The sequence below is a fragment of the Sebastes umbrosus genome, chromosome 10 (assembly GCF_015220745.1).
Source record: "Sebastes umbrosus isolate fSebUmb1 chromosome 10, fSebUmb1.pri, whole genome shotgun sequence".
Lineage (NCBI taxonomy): Eukaryota > Metazoa > Chordata > Actinopteri > Perciformes > Sebastidae > Sebastes > Sebastes umbrosus.
Window position 1 is genome coordinate 19,323,159 of NC_051278.1, and position 16,534 is coordinate 19,339,692.

The 16,534-nt window shown below is 40.2% G+C and overlaps 1 protein-coding gene across 6 annotated transcripts in view; it reads left to right on the top strand.

The window, feature by feature from the left end:
- pde10a (phosphodiesterase 10A) overlaps positions 1 to 16,534 on the top strand; it is a 66,839-nt gene that overhangs the window by 37,040 nt on the left and 13,265 nt on the right. For 3 of the 6 annotated variants that reach the window (XM_037782594.1, XM_037782596.1, XM_037782597.1), the window contains exons 3-7: positions 10,775 to 10,803; positions 12,445 to 12,568; positions 13,275 to 13,324; positions 13,441 to 13,581; positions 14,797 to 14,952. In XM_037782594.1, coding sequence (XP_037638522.1) covers positions 10,775 to 10,803; positions 12,445 to 12,568; positions 13,275 to 13,324; positions 13,441 to 13,581; positions 14,797 to 14,952 — 500 coding nt within the window. The remainder of the gene's footprint in view (positions 1 to 10,774; positions 10,804 to 12,444; positions 12,569 to 13,274; positions 13,325 to 13,440; positions 13,582 to 14,796; positions 14,953 to 16,534) is intronic. The other 3 variants (XM_037782595.1, XM_037782598.1, XM_037782599.1) reach the window with 2 other exon arrangements.

The following is a 16,534-nucleotide window of genomic DNA, read 5'->3' on the forward strand; positions in this document are numbered from 1 at the left end:
TCTCTTTGCAAATGAAATAAAGTATTGACTGAGTTAATCTTTGCATGTAAACTATTCATTAAAAATCAATACAGTGTTTTGGAGAATCGATACAGTATCACAAAAAGTATGGCGATATTCGATATTTTCGATATTTTCTTACACCCCTACATTTCAGTAGAGTCGGAAAATCAACTTGCAGGGACTTGCACCGGACTCCCTCAGGTCAGGTTGCCCATCGCAGTGAACAACGTTAAAGTTATCAGTGCGCAGAAACTCACAAGTGCTGATTGATTTGAAAAGTCTGAACTGCATTACCACTCAGCCATAACATCTCTTTGACAAAAAAACAAAAAAAAAAGCAGACGTGATGTTCATTATGATGGATTGCATGTTTCAAGCAAATTTCAGATTTAACAGTTGACTGTCTAGAGTGCAATGAAATGTGTTGGAAAGTGTGTCTGACAGTAATGCAAACAGGTACACACTATCAAGCTCCTGGTAAAGTGGTTGCCCACCTCAATGTATAGGATGAGGACACACAGTTTCAGCTATAACAACATTTCTTATGCAGTGGCAGAGAGAATATCAGGGATGAACTGCAGTGTTTCAATGTTGAAATGCAGACATGTGTTAAGCTTTGCCATTTGCCAAATTTGACCAACTACCTGTAGTTCTCATTAAGTAGGCTGCCATTACTTTCTGATTAATGTAGGTCACAAGTTGCTATGCAATATACTGCTCTGCTATCAGCATCTAGACTTTAGCACTCAAAGAAACCCTGTCAATGAAAGGCTGACAGAGACCATATTAATCCTAATATGTAAAACAACATATGACTGCATATGTGAAGAAAGCCTTTTGTGGCTCCAGAGGGAGCTGTGTGAAGTCTGATAAATCGCCTCAAATGATGTCACTTGAGTCAGTCTGGGGGAATCTGGGGGTGTGGAGTTGGAAAGAAGTGAGCTTGCCTGCACCTCATCTCTGCATGAGGCTTGCAGCTCGAGGCTATATTAGCACCTACTAGCTAATAGGCGGCGGTTGAGTTGCGTTGTGGGTAATGTAGGCGCCAGGTTTTGACAAGGAAGAAGAATGCATGGAATAAAAAAGACGATATCTCTGGTTACGCTTCATCAATTTTGATCTTTTTTTTTTCTGATAAACCTTCCATTTTGAGTCCGACAATGTTAAAAGAGAGACATGTTAAGATTGGTGGCGTACTCCTTTCCTGTGGATTTTTCTTCTAAACAAACAAGGTTACAGTTTATTCAGTGTTTCTCACTAAAAAGCAATGTTTGTATCCTAGAGGTCTAACAAACATGTTGAATGCATTTCCTTACTAAATTTTGTTGACTTGGTGTTGAGTGCAGTTTTACACCATGCAGTTAAAATGACTTTGTATATTTATTCTGTCTTGACCACCCCAGACTCACACTGGGGTTGCTGAGTTTGTCTTAACCAAGTTGTTATACTACTTGACAAAATGCAGGCACAATATTTAGCCACTCCGTGCAGTTGGGCTCTTGAGCCGTACGAGAGGCGACCGAACTCGGAGTGAAAACATAAGCAATCAGCCTGACAGCTCTCTCATTATGTTGCATGTAGGGCTGTCCCCTATTATAGAGCTGTGACGATTAATCGATTAGTTGTCAACTATTAAATGAATCTCCAACTATTTAGATAATCGATTAATCGGTTGGAGTAATTTTTTGAGAAAAAAAGTAAATCTTCTCTGATTCCAGCTTCTCAAATGTGACATCATCTTGGACTTTGGGAAACACTGATAGACATTTTCACCATTTTCTGACATTTTATAGACCAAACAACTAATCGATTAATCGTGAAAATAATCGACAATGAAAATATCGTGAGTTGCAGCCATAGACGTTTTGGTTTTCGTCAACTAAGATTTCCTTAGTTGAGTAGTTGTTTTTTCATGTTGAATGACATATTTTCCAAGAAACTTCTGAGCACATCTCTCATTTAAAGTGGTGCTTTTGTGTGATTCTCAGTTTCACAGATCTGTCGATTAAATCAACTAATCGATTAGTCAACGAAATCGTATGAGTGTTAGTCGACTAAGAATTTATTTTGTGGAGGACAGCCCTTGTTACATGTATCTCTCTGGGTTGATCTTTACATCACATCAGTAATATCACTGCACAAGTCCTCTTTCTCTGTTCGATCACTGTTAGCGGACACTAGGTACCGCTTGGAAGCCTCTCATTGGCTGAATCCACTCAAACTGACAAATACTGTTTCATTTCTGGTTCATCACAAAAGGTGAATGGTCACTGTTTTGGGATTATGGCAGGAATCTGACTTGTAGATTTATTTGACACATTTATCCGCTTGTTTTAAAGAAGCTGGACCTCTCCTGTATATATTTGTACTGATAGGAGTAGCTCATTTATTCTAAAGATGTATTTCTATGTTTTTAAGTGACACTTTTTAAGAGATCAGATTGATCTGATATTCTTTTTGAGTGCTGCAGCAGCAGCAGCAGCAGGACCTGTCATCATGTGATCCTCACTGAGATAACCGCTGCTTCCAGGAAGCAGTCCCTGCAGCCAGTCCCGTTCTCACTTATCATGTGATGGGCTACATTGGATTACATAAATCAGTTTGTTTGTACACGCAAGAGTGTGTGAGTGTGTGTCTGTGCAGAGGTTGTGTCTGTGATTCCAGAAAAAGCCTTCACATTTGCACACTTGATTTTGCATTGAATCTGTGTGGGAATATCACAAAAGTGCCTCGTCATAATAACTGAATTACAATTTTGGAATTACAGTTTTTTGTATTATTGTTTGTTGCTATATTGCTTGATACAGTTGTGTTTATGTTTAAAGATTAGGCTTTCAAGGCAGATGTTGGTTTGTCCCAGTGTTACAGAGCAGATCGCTCTTACAGCAGCCCGTTACTGAACACAGTGAGCAGAACACGATTTCCCAGATCCCCACTGATGTCATTTGACCATCACACCTCTCTTGACCAACGTCCCACTGGCAATGTTTACTTCACACCACACGCTGTCATGGGGTAATTAATAAATCCCAAAGCGTCTGCTGGTCCCATCCAGAGGCCCCTCGTTACTCATCTATGCCTTCTGCGATGCACCCACACAGACACACAGTGTCTATGTTAGGGATGATGAACGACTCATTTCCCTGACATTTAAACAGAAGTTTAAACTTAGACTAGTCTACTAGTCTAAGTTTAAACCGACCCCTCGTTAACCGATTACTAACCGTTAACCGACAAGATATACGCCAACTTCCTGTATCCTGCAACTCCAGCACCGCCTCTTAACGTGGGCTCTTAAGGTGGACCAGCTTTTCTCCTTAAAGTGACGAGCCGCTCCTCTGAGCCGCTCAGCATTTTAATTAATTATTAATATTTCTTTTAACCTTTTAACCGTTAGCGTTAATCGGTTAAAATGCTTAATGTCGGTTAACGGTTAAACGGTTCATTATTAACATCCCTACTCTTAAATAAATATGTCCCCAGAGTCCGCTCCGTTCGCCCGGTTAGGAATGCGCCTCACAAACCCGGTGTGCGGTGTAATAATTATTATAAAAGTTTATCACCGTCTATCTTTTCTTCCCTCTATCTCTCTCAAACACATATAGCGAGCGACGTGGCGCTCAGCTCTCGATCGCCCCGTAACGTTAATTGTTGCAGTCCTCAGTCCAACAGTCAAAATGTATTGAAAAAAAGATAGATGTTATCATTTATAGAATTCACAACATATTTTTATCTAAGACAATATTCTGCTTCAATCCATATTTGTTGGAGTTTAGCCTTTCAAAAACGAATTTTTCACTGCATTCAAAAAAACCTGTTTACTCCCCCAGATATATCTGAACTTATATCTGAACTATGACTGCAACTAACAATTTTTTTCATTGCTGATTGTGTGTTCTTTTGATCAATCATTTGATTAACAAAATGTGAATAGTAACCATTTCATGTTTCCATAGCCCAGCATGACTGGTTTTGTCCAAGCAGCCCAAATCCTTAAGATATTCAATTTAATTCCTAATTTTGTATTATATAAAACAGGGAAAGGGAGCACACACTCACATTTGAGAGGCTGCAAACAGAAGATATTTGGAATTTTTGGTTGACAAATAACATAAGTGATTAATCAATTATTGATTGTTTCTGTAGATAAATCGACGAATCAGTTCGGCACCGATCTGAACAAAATGTGTCAGTATTCATGATCAGAAAATCATTCAAAAGCTGTACATCCCTGACATGTCGGACCGCCTGTCTGATTAGTAATGGGGAACTTTGTGGAAGACGTGTGAGTGAGTGTCTGGCCTTGTAGTGTGATAAAGGGAGGATGAAGAAAACTGCTGTTTTTGGAGCAGGTTGATGCAGGACGGCCACTAGGTCGACACACATTGACCGCTGAGTCACTGCTAGCTGACAGTCCTGTGGGAGGCTGTGTATCTGTGGCGGCAGATCAATACAGCGCCCATCGAGTATCGTGCACATTAGACCTAGCTGACTGAGGGATTTTTCCCCAGTGAAAGGCCTCAGCCCAGGGCTGCTGTTCTGGGTGCTGCTCCAGATCATTTCTCACCTTGTCTCATCAAACAGTTCACCAGAGACCTTTGTGCTTGCTTGTGTACTGCAGGCTTTATGTGTTGGTGTGTATGTACTTGAATTAAGGTGCAGAGTTAAGTTAGCTGTGTCTCCCCTTTTGAATTTATCAAGTATATATCAACGTAACAGCAGTAGATTTTTTTTTCTTTCTTACAACCACATCACACCACTGCGATGTAGCAGATACTACTCCACACCTCGTCCGCAGCAGTGGATGTTTTCATATAATTGTTTGAGTAAATTATCAGTAGACTATTAACCCAAGTAGAATTTGTCTCTGTATGCTATGCTTTGTTGAGATTAGGACATTTTAGTCTGATGTACAAAGTGATTTGCAGTAGAAACAACGTGTCAGACTGATATCTGATCAAGCAATTTGTTAAGAGATGACAGAGCATTTATCTGTTCAAAATATTCTACAATTCTTTGTAGTTTGATTCTGTCCTGGATATATAAACTGTCTGATTGACTCCTTGTTGCAGAATGATGATTTTATTGGTTTACAGAAGTTTGCAGCAACTAATGGGGGTGCTGTGTTTGTTTGTTTTTGGTCTGCTGCACTAAATGTCCCACACTGACGCAAAAGCTTTCACCATGAAATCAATATGTGCAAATTATTTGAGAACAACTAATGTACCACAACAGGTCTTTTTGTGAAACTAGAAACTAGGGATGCACCGATCCAACTTTTTCAGTCTTTGGCTTTGGGTATCGGCTGATACTGAGTACCGATCCGATGCCAGTGTTTAATGAATAAGCTGTATGCCTCACTGTGTGGAAGTGACTGGGATCATTCTTTTATGTGTAAGGCAACATCTGGCTTGACTTAAACATTGTTTACTGTCACCGATACCCGATCCTGCTATTAGATTCAGTATCGGCCCGATATCCTACTATCCTACTACTAGAAACATAATACTTGATGTTAACAAAAAACCCTAATAGTATGCACAAAAATATCAAATTATGATTTGCGATTAACTATAGTAACCATGCCGCCGCTCTCATGCTGTTAACAAAATATGTCAATGTTATTATTCTTAACATTTTATGTAGGATTGTAGGGAACAAAACAGAATCAGGACGTACAGTACAGTACAGTACAGTACAGTACAGTACAGTACAGTATGTGTTGACCTTATCAACAAAAGCAACCTTACCAACTAAGCATTGGTTTACACGGCAGAGTAGCAAATATCCACAACTGATCCCAGCGCTGCACACCTGACAAACACTTAGACTGAGGTCGTTCAGGTTCAGGAAAAGTTTGAATGGAGTGATGAAGCTACTAGAAGAGGTCTGTTCAGGCTCAGATGTGTTTAGTGTTCACTGCTTAGTGAGCTGGCAGTGTGTTTTCTAAGAACGTCCTGTGTTTACTCAAAGCAACAGCAGGTCCCTGTAAATATGGGATGGCATTAGAACAGGCTACTGGTCTCTGTCCCTGCTCTGATGACTGACCACATGGTATGGTGATAAAACACACAGACTTGCACACACGCGTACACATACCTTCTTTCTCAGCCCTAGGGGGTAGCTGTATCATTAGGGTGAATCCCCAGACACACACCTGATGAAACAAATGTGTTATTGTTGCAAAACCGGACAGGCAAATTGTCAGTTTTATATATTTGGAGCCTATTTTATGTGATATGTGCTGGCCGTACAAAACAGAACAGTCCACACACATTTTCTCACCCACTTTTCATCAGCAAGAAACAAGAGCATATAGCCAAACATACATCACAGTACATTGAAGCTATTTTCTGGTTTCTAGGAAAACCAGGAATATGCAAGCCATGCAGCATGCTTTCTTTAAAGAAACTGCTGGAACCGGTCCAACCAGGCAACTGGTTCAGCACAACAGATTTAAAGGGCACTTGCTTTCATATCTCTGTGGTTCCCAGGCGCAGGACGATTCTGCATTTCACCTTACCGGGGGTGTATCCTGCGAGTACAACCGCTTCCTGTTTCCTTTTTGGCTCCTATATTTTCAGTGTGCGGACACAGTGCTCACCCTGTGGTTCCACTGGGACTGCTACACATGAGATGCCAGCAGAGGTGGTTTGCCAGACTGTAATTGTACCTGCAACACCACAAAGAGTGGCTGGTGCATCATTCCTCCAGGAGGGACTTTGAGTACTGGGGGGAACCCACATGCCCTGGCAGCGGTAATACCTCTGGGAATGGGAAAGGACTGAGTGATATGATTGAAATATTGCTAATAATATTTGTCCAATATCTGATTTTTGCAAAATTAATGCAAAATCAGATATATAACACAATTAAACTGATGTACAATGCATTGGATTGTGTTCCACTCTTGTGCATTATAGCAGACTGATTTTGTAGCGTCTTTGTGGAATCATTCATTTGCACAACAGAATTTTATTTGTAAGATCACCATACTATTTTGCTGATATGATGTGCTGTATCATTGGTGCTAGAGTCACAACACCTTACAATATTGTTACAGTGTGAAACATTTCAGGGGATATATTAGCAGAGATGGAATATAATATTCATAACTATGTTTTCATTAGTGTGTAATCACCTGAAACTAAGAATTGCTGTGTTTTCGTTAGCTTAGAATGAGTCGTTTATAATTCATCTACATAGGGAGAGGGTCCTCTTCACGGAGTCCACCATGTTGCTCTGCCATATTTCTACAGTAGCTCAGAATGGACAAACCAAACACTGGCTCTAGAGAGAGACTTTTACGTTTTTACGTTACCTGAAAGCTACCATAGTTCTCCGAAGCTAGTGAAACTGCGGTAACGTGATCCACAGAGTGCAAAATCGTGGTACCGCCAGCTGCCGTTTGACTTCCGTTGCTCCTAAAGTAGTGTTATTATAGTAAGGATGTAACGGTGTTACCATGGTTTTGCACTTGGCAGCTCACGTTACCTCAGTCTTGGAAAGGGAGGAGTGAGCGAAGGGGTTCTCAGTTGGTTGCAATCTGCAACCACACCATTAGATGCCACCAAACCTTACACACTGTCCCTTTAAGTGGCAATGATATGTTGGTGAGAATCAACAACCGCATTACGGCGGCCTATATCAACAGGCAGGGCGGTGAAAACTTCTGCGCTTCACAATATACAAGGGTCAACATCACCCAACAAGAACTGCACTTCTGTTACTTAAAATTAATTCATCGTGGGTAACACTATAGTTACACAACATCTTATATGTTTGCAGTTTCTGCAGCTGCATCACCTGTCGACCTGGGTGTTTGTGTTTTTGTCTGCTTGCATTTGGTTTTGAACCGTCAGGCCTGACAAATCCGGCCCCCTCTCCTCCTCACCAGTGTGCAATCCTGCTTTGGGCGAGGAGAGAGGTGGTTGTTCTTTTGACAGCCGAGTAGGTGAGGAGGGGTCTGAGAGCTGAGAGTTCAGGTCACGGAGGGGGGAAAAAAACAGTTTAATGCCGCTCATAGCTTGCAGTTACCCAGGCATCTGCACATGTTGCTATCAAACTGACTTTGGGCGAAGGCGGGGTACACCCTACACCCAGCTGATCCATAGAGACAAACAACCATTCATACTCACATTCACTATCTCACATATCATTCAACACTATACTGTACATGCTAGCCTACACTATGTACACATCATATACCACATTACATTACACTACACAACATCAAATTGATACATCAAAGAAAAGCGTTTAAAGGGAGCAAAATGTGGCTAATGTAATTTGTCTGTTATTCATAGTCACCATACATGGCATCTCCTGTTACATTCATTTCATGTATTGAATTAAGGGTAGAGTATGATTAGGTTGTTTTCTCGCATTTTTAGCAACATCAATGACTATCATAGTGTTAACACAGGTGGTATGAGGCCACTCTCTAGTAGTATATAAAAGGTAGACTACTCTCTAACAGGTAATAGGCACACTGTATTTGTAAAATGTGTCCTTCACAGGACTTCATGTCCAAATACTCTTGGCCTCAACAGTCATTATAAAAAAAGATTCAGCCTGTATTTCTCCTTTTTTTCAAAGGGGTTTGAAGTCTTTTTCAAGTGCAGCTCTCTGTCCTCTGATTGACGTCACGCCCGGCCAGGGGATCACTCTAAAATAGCTCTCATGGCTAAGTTAGGAAACTCATAGCATAGTGGAGGAATGTTTAAAACAACAAACAATGTAGCTGGCTGTAATTTCTTTCTTCACATGTTCGTTTCAAAAGAGGACCAGCTCGAGTCAGCACCTCAGTCAGCCCAGCTTTTTGCATGGTTTGATCACATGAAACGTTACCAAAGAGATCAGAGCAGTTACTGTTCTCATATGCTGTTGATGACCCCTTGTGTAATGAAGAACCGCTTGTGGCGGTGTGAATGGTTTTATTTTCATCCCAAGTAGCACGCCAAGACTATAAGTCCAGAAACTGTTATGTTTGGCTGAATCTTTCATTATTATCACATACTTCAGTGTCCAAAGAAAATACTCATATGTCTACTGTCTCTCCAAGAGCCTGAAATCACACCAGGAATTTGCACTCGAGGCCACAACATTTTGCACTTGTCAAGTTAGATTAATACGTCTCTTAATTCTGATTTAAAAGGAACATAATTTAAACCTATGTCTCCTGGGATCAAAAGTAGATATATTCATACATAATTTATACATGATGTAGTCCTACATTAATGCTTCATATACTGCATCTTTTTTTTTGCATGTCCTCATTTACCATTCACCTGACTACTGTTGTGAGGACAACATATGGTTTCGCTTACTTGCTGCTTATGGTGTTGTGTCTTACTGCAGAGTATCCACCCAACATTCGTTTGAATGTCCGAGCCAGATTTCTGCGTTGCTTTCCAGCTTTTTAATGCAGACAAAGTTGATTGTGCATGTATGCCCTTTTTCAGCAATGACAGCCTCTACATTTGCATAGTTACACAGATTTACCTTTTGGCATTTAACCATTTGATGAAGTATTTTGCTCAGTGGCACATTGGCAGGGGCTGTGAAAATGGAGAGAGTTTTCACGGCAGTCACATCAAAAATAATTAAATTAATGACTCGATGAATAAATAAATATACCATTAAATGTACCAAAAAATAATATCAAAAACAAATGTAGACATTAATTAATTGATAAAATGTGACATTTCAAATTGATATTTCTGTTTTAAATTGCTTCTTTATTTATTTAACTTAAATTGTCTTAATTCCCCTATCTATATACTGTATTTAATTTTCCCTTCTATTTATTTATTTAAATTTGCATTTATTTATTAATTATTATATTTATGTATTTATTCATGCATTTATTTATATATTTATATATTTTTATTACTGCATGATTTTCCCTTTGCATTTTCCCCCAAACTTATTTATTTCTGTATTCTTTTCTTCATACATTTCTGCTTCTTTATGCAAATGAGTGGACTGTCATTCAACGTGTGTCATGAGGTCAACTTTTTGCCTATAATTAATACAAGGGAGAATTAAATGGAAAAGTAGATAGATAGGGAAATTAAAACAAAGGTAATTATATAAATAAATAAGCTATATTAAAATATAATTTTATATCCCATTTTATCAAGCCTACATTTACTGTATTTTTAATATTTTTGGGTACATTTAATGGCAAATTTATTTATTTATCGTGTCATTTATTTATTTATTTTTTTATCTAGGCAGGTTCCGTCCTCCATACATGGCCACAAGTGATAATTAATTGTAAATGAACATAAGAACATGGTGTAACAACAGGTAAAAGAGTCCTCAGATCTATGAACGGACTCAGTTAGGCTGCAATCTATCGATATCAATATCTAAAGTATGATAACATTAGCCAGCATAAGCTACTGGTCAAACCCATAGACTGTATGGTCATTCCAGACCAAATAATTTAATGGCAAAATACCTGAGTATATTGAATACTACAAGGATGTATTTTATTGCTTATGCATTCATGTTTTCATTTGTGCAATGAAAACTGTTTTATTTTATCTTTCAAAAGTTACGTCATCTAGTTTTAATCTATGGTGTCGTTAAACCCTGCAGAACTATCTGGGTAGCTACAATGGCAAAAGCAAAAAGTCTAATTTTATACACCACCTGATTCTTCATGTTTCGTTCACCTGTTAATAATATCAGATCTGATCCAAAAATAGAATCTAATTTTGTTTCAAGTCATTTTTTAACATTGTGATTTTTCTCTTTACAGATGACACATCAGCTAAAGAAGTCAGCAGGGTAGGTTTTTGCTTAATATTATATTTATGTGACCTGGCACATGAAGCTTCTTTCAATAGCCTCACACACTGTAGATATATTATTATTTTAATACCATGCCCCCCCAAATCCCAAAGCTAACCTTAGTGACTAATTGAGTTCTTATTCAAGAATGGACAGTATGGCTGAGCTAATTCAAGAACTCACAGAACTCAATACTGTCCTTCCTCACTAGCTGCAAACGTTTCCTGGTTTACTTCATTTCAATCAGGAGAGACTTCATTTAGAGTGAACAAATACATTTATTGTTGAGAGTCTTTGGCGATTAGACCCCATCGTGACGTAGTCATATTAAGGGGGTTAGTGATGCCAACGTTAGTACAGGCATATTCCCCTAATGGAGTGTAGACACTGGTAGTGGTGGGGGTGAAGAGGTAAAGAGTGATGGCTGTGGAAGGAACCTTGGGCACTGATGAAGACTAGAAGTGAATGAGGTAGAGGAGGGCCGTGTCCATTCGTACTAAAATGACAGCAGGGAGGAGAACAGTCTTTGACGGAAATTATATGATTGGCTTAAGGGGATCGTGACAAAATTCCCCTTCACTAAGCTTCATTAAGGTGCACATAAACTATGCTCTTTAACAACAGTTTGGTTTGTCCTTGTGCTTACTTTCTTTAGATCAGTGACTTTGTCTCATATAAAAAGCATGAAAATAGTTTACAAATTCATACCTGTGCATTCTTCCGTATGATGCGGCACAGCTTGTGATGTTAACATTGGAGTTGTCCAGAAAAGGGCCAGGCTCTGTGAGCATTCAGGTCAGCAGCATCGAATAGATGGTTAACAAGAATAATAAGAAACAACATGAATGTTTTTTGCTGCGTTGTAAACTCATCATGTCGTGTGTGGGACAGCAAATTATGGCAAAGAGTAGATCCCCTGTGCTCCACATACGTCTGTTCACACCTTTTTCATCTTCACACCACCATGCCCCCGAGGAGGCCGGGTGTCAGTGCCCACAGCAGGGCCCTGGAGCTGGGGAGAGGAACTTCACACGCAGAGAAAAAAAAAAAACGAGGGCCACTCGACCCCTCAGTGCGTCATCCATATGTCTGTGCAAACAGGATGTGGGAGGATAGAAGGCGCCCCGTGGGGGCGGCTTTCTAGTACGCCACTCTCCCTGCCGTCCTGCCCTCACCCTCTCTGCAGGCGCAGAAATAGACGGCTCTCTGGCCTCGCACAAGGCAGGAGGTCTGCCTCTTACGTAACCACACTTTTAAGCTGAGGCTGAGCAGCGGAGCTTGCCAGGGCTTTAATCAGAGCGGTGGGGCTCCGGTGGCCTCCTCTCGGGACTGCGGGGGGATCCCTGGGCTAGAATGCAACAGTGAAGGGGAGTGTAACGGTGGGGTGGAGGGTAATGTTGTGATGAATGGCTCTGTCTTTGTGAATGGCAAGAAGATAATCCTCTTTCATTCAAAAAAAATAAATCTTCCCATTTGATTTAGTGGCTTTCTGCTGCAGTAACATTAGACCGGGTGCAGTACAGATTGCAGGTTGTTGTCACGTTTTTTCTCTGTCGTAGCTCTTGCTGAATGTTGAAATTCAATCTCAGTGTTTATGCAAAGCTGTGGAGTTGCAATATCTGTCCGTCTTGTGTCCAGCAGTACCAGGACACAAATATGCAGGGTGTGGTGTACGAACTCAACAGCTACATGGTGCAGCGCCTGGACGCTGGAGGAGACAACAAACTCCTGCTCTATGAGTTGTGCAACATCATCAAAACAGGTAAAAGTAGACATGATCCTCAGCTTCAGGTCATGTCACACTGGTGCCCTAAAGCAACTACCGCATGTAGTTTTCTGACACCATTTGAATCGCCTGCTGTGGTGAACTCCACCGATATTCTGCTCCAATGAAAATAATAAATACATAAGCAGTAAAGAATATTCGTAAATTAAAAAATCTAATTAGTGACTAAAGGGTCTAGAAAACTAGAAAATTGAATCATATGATAAAACAAGTACAATTTTCTGCAATAAACACATTCTTTATAAATATTAGATGATGATTCAATTTCCTAGTATTTTAGTTCAAAGTCACAAAGTCTGATGTGTTGCATTTTATAAATACACTAGAGTTTAAAGGATCATTTCACCCAAACCACACCACTCATTAACTTCTTGATCACCCGTGTATTCACTGATGTCTCCCTGTTGTCACATTGTATGATAACATGACCTATATATGAGTGTGAAAGGAGGACTGGGAATGAGATGAACTGGATGTAGGACATTGTTAATAGATTGTTATTAGATTGTAACCAGTCTGTTATGTCCTTAGTAGACTTTTCCTCTCGGGTATACCTGCCATTTATTGTTGGACACATCTATATGAGAGATTGTAACAGGGACATACATTAATGTCAGTTGTTACCGTCACTGTCCATCTGTATTTAAAGCACATTTAACCTGTGTGTCTCTTATTTCTACAGCAACTAAAGCTGATGGATTTGCACTTTACTTCTTGGGAGAATGCAACAATGTAGGTGCAGAGGACATTTGCTTTTATACACTAATGCAGTTGTGTTCATGTAATTGACATTTTTTTCCTCCGCCCTTTTTGTCTCCCTCTCTGTTCTCATCTATGCTTCTCATTAGAGTTTATGTATGTTCACTCCAACGGGGGCCAAGGATGGCCCTCCAAGCCTCATCCCCTCCGGCCCCATCGCATTTGGGACAACCATTGCCGCTCATGTTGCCAAGACTCACAAAACACTGCTAGTAGAGGACATCATGGGGGTGAGGCTGTTTTCTCACAACCAGTAACAGATTTACCCATCTAACATTTCACTGCATAGCTGTGATGTTTGATTACAGATCTCTTTATGCCCTCTATGTAATTTCATTATATGTTGAGGCCTGTACTATTTGGTGTAGCGAGGTAACTTCAGGTTTAACCCTGGGTTTTTCAGTCCTACGACAATGGTTCACTACCGGGGGAGATCGCCATGGTAACTGATATTGAACACCTAACCAGCTCCGGAGCAGCGCCTACTGACCAATCAGAGCTCGGTGCCAGGATCGTAAGATAATATTACACAAATACGAAGAACTTGAAGTCATAATCCAGGCTAAAAGCAACACAGTTTAATGATGTGGGTGATTATTAGATATGAAGGTAAGCCTGCCTACTGTTTTGAATTACATTTTTATATTTATTTTTTATTTGCTCCCATATCTGTTTCACACCGCCGGGGTCGGGGAGCTGAAAGAAGGTTAAATTGTCGTACATGCCACAGTATCCCAAATGGGAATAATGAAGCTTCTTCTGCTCTTCTATTCTATTCGACAAGCATCGTATTCATTTAATGAAATACATAATTATAGTCAGATCTATCATGCTCTAGATGGGGCATTGATATAATAAGTCTGTTAATTTATGCATTCACACATCGGCAATTTTTTTGGCAGCTTCAGCTGTGTTACTTTTAGCTTGGATTATGTTTTAACTTCTTTGCATTTGTCTAATATTATAGTTTGCTCTTCCTTTTTAAAATGTGCCGCTCTGCTGACAGTAGACTTGTCCGTGTTCGTGATTGGTCATATGCTACAAACACCGCCCCTTTTATGTGAACACGCTCATAGCCAGATTGAGAAACCCTGGGCTGACTTGCCGAGTTGATAACCACCCTCGTAGGACCGCTTAGTGGGATCATTGTTGTTTGGGTTATTTAAACCAGATAACGAAAAGACACCCTGGGTATGTTGAACTGGCTTCATAGTACAGGCCTCTGGTTTGATGCACCTTCATGCTAAAAAATTAAAAAGAAAATGTAAATATACTTTGAATTTCAATTTGAATCTTTTGAATTTTCTGCTGAGGGTCAAATGTTAGGATTTGTCTCCATCATCATCTCCATCAGTTGATGTAACAGCTACACTGACCTCCTTTTGCTAAACTACTGTGTGCACTTTCAGGTGATAGTGACCTTCACTGATCTGTGTTTTTTGCAGGACGAGCGCTTCCCCGACGGCACAGGGCAGGACTCAGGGATCCATGTTCACTCTGTCCTGTGCCTCCCCATCATCACTGCCATCGGGGACCTCATTGCCATCCTGGAGCTGCATCGGCAGTGGGGCAAGGAGCCCTTCAACCTCAGCCACCAGGAGGTCAGTCTGACCCAGACAAAACACACCAAGAGTGGGAGGCTGGAGCAAGGCTCACAGAACTACAGTTAGCCTGGTATTCACCTTAATCTGGATCTGTATAAGATCTCTATTAGACTTGTGGGGTTCAGTTGATTGTGTAAAATACTTAATGATGCTGTATTTTTGTCTCCAAGCACCTTCTATTAGTTGCTAATGAAATACATTCAGTAAAATGGCAAATAGCCGACAGTATACAGTAGTCACAGTGAATAAGCTTTGAAGATTCACATTTGAAATTCAAAACTTTCCATACATCCATTACATAACGATTCTCAGATTTGTACTTTATTTTATAAAAACATCTTATTTATTTATTTATAATTAATTCACTATTGGGAAGCGGAATACAGTAGGTATAACTGATTTGAGAATAATTTGTGACATTTTATTTAAAGGGTAACTTCAGTATTTTTCAACCAATCCTGATTGCCCCTGTTTTTGGGGACTAATGGGGACAACAATTTTTTTAATTGGTCCAGTATTGAGGGTTTACGCTGTTACGGGGAGCTGTGAAACGAGCTGAGAAGGGCAAGTGAACAGCGTCAATATCACGTTTTGTTCACTAAAAGTGCTTGTTTTTGCCACTGACAGGCTCAGATTGTTATAATAAGTGTCTGACAACATTATTAAAAAGACCCTACAGAGAAATAAAAAATGTTCCTTACCTTCGGCTTGTCCCGCTCGAGGAGAAGTCTCATTGTGACATCTGAATATACGTGTACTCTGGCTCAAATAAATACGGGCAGCCATTGAATTCAAAGACCTCGTCCACATTGTAGAAATCATCTACATATTCCGCCATGACACTGAAAACATTTGAGAAAACACTAAGCTACGCTTTCTGTACTCCTACACAACAAACTCTGGCCGGCTGGCACTCAGATTTCCACCATGGACGTATTCCACTATTCCACCGTCGTCTTCCGGCAACACGTCGCCTCGCCAGATTTCAGAACAAGACTTCTCCTTGAGCGAGACTCTTTCCATAATGTCAGACACTTATAATAACAATCAGAGCCTGTCAGTGGCAAAAACAATTACTTTAGTGGACGTAAATGATGGTGCCAGCTTGCCCCAATAGCACCACATTGCAGCCCATAAGCAGCTGCTGTCTACAGCGCTCTCCCTCAATACTGGACAAATTTCAGAGTTTTTCATCCCTATTAGTCAGTCAGCAAAACCAGGTTAAAAAATACTAAAGTTACCCTTTAATTTTATTCAAACCTGCATCAGGCAGCACAACAAGCACAACACTGACATTTCATCACCTTTTAAGGTGATATGGCTCACATGAAGCAAACAGTTGCTTACTTACACATCCAGCAGACGCAGAGCAACATTTAGTTAGTTTGAAGTTGTGTTTCTAACCACCTGATGAGTCCAATAGTCCAATATTCACTTTACTTGTAGCTCTGGTTTGGTCTAGGAATAATGTAGCTCTTTAGATTGTAAATGTTCCACTGTGTTGAAACAGCTGCTGGAAAAGAGATTGATAAGAGCGGTGAGGGTGAACCAAAACGTTAAAGTTGCAGGTCGTAAAAAA